General features: G+C 38.9%; 1 gene segment (V, D, J or C); it reads left to right on the forward strand.

The window, feature by feature from the left end:
- Window positions 1-1666: 1666 nt before the first annotated feature.
- Window positions 1667-2233, forward strand: LOC131980850 (T cell receptor alpha variable 26-2-like). The segment is given in 2 exon segments: window positions 1667-1721; window positions 1834-2233. Coding segments are annotated over 2 exon segments (426 nt in total).
- Window positions 2234-7099: the final 4866 nt, after the last annotated feature.

Here is a 7099-nt window from a genome sequence, read left to right on the forward strand (position 1 = left end):
CGAATTGTTCCTGTAGACAGTCTGACTTTTTTCATGTACTGAAGCAAAGTGAATCTGCAGCAGCTGTAAGACAGAAAAAAAGCTGGATCATCCTATGATGACCACATACAAGAGCTGTTATACCAGGAAAGGAGAGTGGCACAGAGTGTGTTTGGTGTAAAGTTATCAGTAGGAGGAGTAACAGGGCTGTGAGTGAGCTCTGTCACTGTGATCAGGTTCCTCCTTCTAATCCACCAACTTAGTGTTGATGAGGACTAAACAGAGTTCACAGCCTTCTTTATACTTGCTGGAGCTCAGAGTTCCTCAACACTGCAGAGATGACGCCTCTGTTCATCTCAGCGCTGCTGGCTGCTGTGAGCTTTGGTATGAACACAACTCTGTTTCTTTGAGATCAGTCCAACACTGACATGATTCTGTAGCAGCACACTGATACTGTTTGTTACTGTTTTACAGAATGCAGAGCACAAACAGACAGCGTGCTGCAACCAGCAGGAGAAGGGCCTGCTGCTGAAGGACAGACAGTAACACTTGGCTGTCAGTACAACAGCTCTTCATCAAATCATTATCTCTTCTGGTACAAACAGGACCGAAACAACAGCCCCAAATCCATCCTGAGCCGCTTTAAGATCGGCTCGGGGAAAACAGAGGACGGGGACAGATTTTCATCTGTACTGAATTCAACCTCAAGATCGGTTCCTCTGAAGATCCAGAAGCTTCAGCTGTCTGACTCTGCTGTGTACTACTGTGCTCTGAAGCCCACAGTGACAGGAAACACCAAAACTCTGAACAAAAACCTTTGGAGCAAAGACAACACAATACTCCACAACATCCACTAGAGGGAGTCACATACTGGTTAACTGTTAAAATAGTTTGAAATGATACAGTGTAGATTATTTCTAGAGGAGGTAAAACAAGAGAAAATGAAGCTCTAAATATTAAACACAGAATTAAGGCAACTGTTTTTTTTTACAACAACAACAACAACAACAACAACAACAACAACAACAACAACAACAACAGTTCTGATCATGATGAGGAGTTTTGGGATATTATATGTAAAATTCCTTGTCATAATGGAATGGATCAAATATCCTATAACATCTGATAGAGCTTCAACTCTAAAATAACAATTACTGCTAAAATGTGACACCATAGGATATATGCAACCAATATAGTGTATTCATAAATTTTATGGTGATCATTTCATGCCTTGTAGTTTGTCAATATATTATATTTAAATACAACATTTACAAATTACAATTTCAAAAAGGGGTCTTTAATGTAGTTGATGAAGATATTGTCTTTAGAAAATAAGTTTTTGTGGTGTACCACAGGGTTCAATCCTCGTTCCTCTCATTTTCTATTTACATGATGTTTTCAGATCAGTTGATGAATAAGAACATTGATTTTCATTGTTTTGTTGACAATATGAGATTTAGGTGCTAATAAAATAATTTATCTCTGGCAGCTGGTGTAGATGTAGAGTGCTGGTGTTCCAGACCTTTCCATAGCTGGGTGGTACAAAATGCTGCTACCAGTCTGTTAACCAGGAGGAAGTGTAGAGATTCAGGGAGGAGCTAAACTGTGATTGAACTATAGAAGAGAGAGGAACTTCTATATTCAACAGAGTTCAATACACAAACCATCAACATTACCTTTATTCAACATGCTGTCACTGCAGCACTGTGTGTTTTCTCTACTGGTTCTATCCATTCTAACAGGTACGTTACATTCTCCAATTTTAAAAACTGTTTGACTTCATGTTTCATGAACGTTATTAATATCTAGAGAATGCTGTAACATAATTCATAACAAAGTTATTTTTTCCTTTAGGTGTCAGCTGTCAAGAACTCACTCCAGTAAAGACAGACGAGTCCACTTTAGAAGGCAGCACTGTTACTCTGTCCTACAGATACTCTAAACTGACTGGGAGTAATTATTTCTTCTGGTATCGACAATATCCAGGAAAACCACCAGAGTTCATCATCTCACACTCTGCATCAGGAATTGTTGGAAATCAGCCAATCCCTGGACTGACGATTAAAGTGGAGGACAAACAAATCAACATGAACATCTCCTCTGCTGCAGTGACAGACTCTGCTGTGTACTACTGTGCTGTGAGGCCCACAGTGACAGGAAACACCAAAACTCTGTACAAAAACCTTTGGAGCAAAGACAACACAATACTCCACAACATCCACTAGAGGGAGTCACACACTGTTGTCTGCTTTCAAACAAAACAAACTGAATGAACAGTAAAATTTCACTTACTGATGATGAGGTGTTGTGGGATATTATTTCAGTAAACAATAACTGATAATAATTGAGTTTAACAGCAAATCCTCTGACATCAAATAGAGCTCAAAGTCAACTCTGTAGTTTGATTATTTTTCTGAAGCACTGACAAACATTCATAACTGCCAACATGTAAAACAAGTTTAACATGAACAATGTATTTAAAGTTTATATTTGATGCCAAAAAATATTGCAATCTTTTCAAAGTTTGCCATTATATTTTTTTTTTAAAAACACTTCTGGACTATACATAAACGGGTTGGCAGCACTCTGGTTGACTTTGTTCTTCTCTTTATAAAATAAGTTACTCTGTTGTTCTGTCTGGCTATGATTTCTTGTGGTGTACCACAGGGTTCAATTATAGGTTCTCTTTGTTTATATTTGTTTTTTTGCTTTTGTATGAATTTATTTCTGAAAACAACATTTATGTTATTTGTGTTGTTGGCACAATGTGATCATATATTCCATTAACCATTGTACAAGTTGACTGAGTTTCCCAGTTTTCAATTCAATACAATGAATATTTCTTTCTTATATTTTATCACTTAACCTAAAGTAGACTTACATTTTAAAGTGTGGACAAAATTAATAACAGTGCATTACACTTTAATTTGATCAATTACCCAGAAGCACACATTTTCTGGACGAACAAATAATTTCAGTGACCTAAACACTGACGGTTTAAAATCACCAAAAGGTGATTATCTGGCCCCGCCAACTGACATTTACCAGAATAACTGACATGAATAATCCTCATTTTGCAGCTCTGGGTTCCATGAACAGCATAAATCCACAACGTACTGAAGAACATGTTGCAGAGGGCAGAAACATCAACCTGACCTGTAAATATACTATCAGCAATATCCAGTGGTACCGACAATACCAGAGATCCAGACCAGAGTTCCTGCTCTACATCACAGAGGGAGGATCGATTCATACAACTGTTTCTGAAGAAAGTCACAGAGAAAGGGCTGGAGAGTTGATTGTTGGTGGAGCCCAGCAGTCCTTTGCTGGGTGTGGTTGCACACTGGTCACTGCTGGTTTCCAAGTTGAGTTGCTTGGTACAAACCACTCTTTAAAGCAGATGATATACCTTTTACCGTGGCCTTGGGCTGAGTTCTGTTGGTTTGTGTTCAATAATGAAAATTAAATTGTATTAATTTATTTTCTTAAGTCTTGATGCACAGCTTTGGTTTGGCTATGTCCACATAGGACTCAAGTAGGAAAATCAGAGAGCAGTCGGGGGAGGGTGGGCTACGTGCCTTCAGAACCTCTTATCTCTGGAGAAAGGTCTCAGCAGGAGGCCCCAAGCCTGTCGTCTAACCGATTATGTTATCAGACATCTCTCGGGGCCCTAAATGGAAAATGGAAAATGGACTACACTTATATAGTGGTTTGATCCACAGTCCTTTACACTACAGACTGCGCTCATTCATCCATTCACACACACATTCATACTGGTGGCCGAGGCTATCCTAAACAGTGCCACCTGCCACCATCAGGAGTTCATTCATACACAGATGAACGCAGCATTAGGAGCCATTTGGGGTTCAGTATCTTGCCCAAGGATACTTCGACATGTAGGCTGCCACGGTCAGGGATCGAACCTCCGACCTACCAATCAGTGGGTTTCCGCTCTGTGAACTGAGCCACAATCGCCTAAAATCATAAAACTTAACTTGATTTCAAGAAGATGGAGTTTGGAGGTTTGTGTCCTCAGTTGGAGAAAAAAGGGATCCACAATGTTGTTTCCTTTACATTCAAACCAGTCCAGTTTGTACAAATAAGCAAAGTCCATCTATGGCACACCAGTGGACCAAACAGTATAGTCAGCACAAAATAAAAACAATTATATTAATTCATCAATATAATTTTTCAGATATTAAAGTTGAGGACGTGTAACTGAGAGACGAGAAAATACAGATCTAAGAGGAGCCGAAGAGACTCAGGGAGGAGCTAAACTGTGACTGAACTATAGAAGAGAGAGGAACTTCTATATTCAACGGAGTTCAAGACACAAACCATCAACATTAACTTTATTCAACATGCTGTCACTGCAGCACTGTGTGTTTTCTCTACTGGTTCTATCCATTCTAACAGGTATGTTACATTCTACAATTTTAAAAACTGTTTGACTTCATGTTTCATGATTTATAACAAAGTTATTTTTCCTTTAGGTGTCAGCTGTCAAGAACTCACTCCAGTGAAGACAGACAAGTCCAGTTATGAAGGCAGCACTGTTACTCTGTCCTACAGATACTCCAAAATGTCAACTGGTGATTATTTCTTCTGGTATCGACAATATCCAGGAAAACCACCAGAGTTCATCATCTCACACTATGCTTCAGGAGCTGTTTTAAATCAGCCAATCCCTGGACTGACGATTAAAGTGGAGGACAAACAAATCAACATGAACATCTCCTCTGCTGCAGTGACAGACACTGCTGTGTACTACTGTGCTGTGAAGCCCACAGTGACAGGAAACACCAAAACTCTGTACAAAAACCTTTGGAGCAAAGACAACACAATACTCCACAACATCCACTAGAGGGAGTCACACACTGGTTAACTGTTAAAATAGTTTGAAATTATACAGTGTAGATTATTTCTAGTGGAGGTAAAACACGATAAAATTAAGCTATAAATACTAAATACAGAATTAAGGCAAGTGTTTTTCCAAACAGCAACAGTTCTGATCATGATGATGAGTTGTGGGATATTATATGTAAAATGTCTTGTCATGATGGAGTGGAAGAACAAAATCTAAAACATGTAATAGAGCTTCAACTCTTAAATATCTTATCTTAAATAACTAGTATACATAAAATGTATGGTTATCATATCATGTCTGATAGTTTGTCAATATATTATATTTAAATGAGATATTTACCAATTACAATTTCAAAAAGGGGTCTTTCATGAGGTTGATGTAGATACGGTTGTAATCATTATGAAATACGTTTTTGTGGTGTACCACAGGGTTTAATCCTCGGTCCTCTCATTTTCTATTTAAGGGATGTTTTCAGATCAATTGATCGATAATCACAACATCATGTTTCATTGTTTTGTTGACAATATTACATTTAGGTTCTAATAAAATAAATCTATCTCTGACAGCTGGTGTACATGTAGAGTGCTGGTGTTCCAGACTTTTCTATAGCTGGGTGGTACAAAATGCTGCTAACAAACTGTTAACCAGGAGGAAGTGTAGAGATTCAGGGAGGAGCTAAACTGTGACTGAACTATAGAAGAGAGAGGAACTTCTATATTCAACAGAGTTCAATACACAAACCATCAACATTACCTTTATTCAACATGCTGTCACTGCAGCACTGTGTGTTTCCTCTACTGGTCCTTTCAATTCTAAGCGGTATGTGAATTCAAGTACAAAGAAAAAGTTTAATTCAAGTGTTTGTTGCAATTACGTAAACTAGTAAGATGGTAAAAGTAAGTTAAACCAGAGTTATTTTTTCCATTAGGTGTCAGCTCTCAAGGACTCACTCCAGTGAAGACAGAAGAGTCCAGTTTAGAAGGCAGCACTGTTACTCTGTCCTACAAATACTCAAAAGGTGCTGCAGATTATTTCTTCTGGTATCGACAATATCCAGGAAAACCACCAGAGCTTGTCATCTCTCATGTGGAATCAGGAGATATACTAGCAAGTCCAGTCTCTGGAATATCTGTTAAAGTGTTGAAGGATACAACCCAAACAGATCTGCAGATCTCCTCTGCTGCAGTGACAGACTCTGCTGTGTACTACTGTGCTGTGAGGCCCACAGTGACAGGAAACACCAAAACTCTGTACAAAAACACAAGCTGATGCACTGACAAGCTGCTGGAAGCCTTTTCTCCACACTGTTGTACTGAAGGTTTTACCTCCACTAGAGGGCCACATTATCAAGTAGGCGGTGCACTACTTCTGCACTGTGTTCAACCATTCAGTCAATAATAAGTGCTGCTGTGAAGAGAACAATCCTCAGACTGAATGTTGAACATCAGCTAGTTTCTCCTGTTGATTTAAACCTTGTTGTAGAGATGGAACATTGGCTGTGGATTATTCTTGCTGCTCTTTTCTTTGGTAAGATACAAACAGCAACATGTTTTTACTTTCTAAAGATTTATATAAACTGGAGTTCAGAGCAGAAATCTCTGAACAGTTAAGTTGTTTCTGTCCACAGAGTAATACTGAACAGTTGACTTTTTCCACTGTCTTCTCCTCTCAGACTCATGAACAATGTTCTTCTAATGGATTTATTTTCTACACTCTTTCCAGGACTAATAGCTGGAGACAAAATCTCTCCTCGACAAAATGAAGTCAGTAAAAGAGAAGGAGAGTCTGTCACACTCACATGTGATTATGAATCATCTAGTGATCCTCATCTTCACTGGTACAGACATCATTCTGACCTTCAGGCACCTCAGTTTATACTCTGGAAAGGAGCAAAAGGTTCAAGGAGTGAATATAATCCTGAAAATGAGCGATATGAATCTAAAACACCTGGCAAGTCAACTGAACTGACCATTAAAAAGCTAACCCTGGCAGACACAGGTCTCTACTACTGTGCTCTAGAGACACAGTGATACAAAGTGTAGAAGAGGCTGTACAAAAACCTGAGCACAGATATGAGACTCCTCTTCAAAGAGGAGGGAAGTGGTATTCAAACCACAGCTTCATATCAGACGGATTCTGATTATTCCTGTTTTATCAGAGTCACTGTGGTTACAGCTGCTAATGAAACACTGTGGGAGGATTCACATGAGCAGCAAATCCACATCAAGGACAAACCAACTGTATGATGGTTCA

Source organism: Centropristis striata, chromosome 11 (genome assembly GCF_030273125.1).
Source record: "Centropristis striata isolate RG_2023a ecotype Rhode Island chromosome 11, C.striata_1.0, whole genome shotgun sequence".
NCBI classification, from domain to species: domain Eukaryota; kingdom Metazoa; phylum Chordata; class Actinopteri; order Perciformes; family Serranidae; genus Centropristis; species Centropristis striata.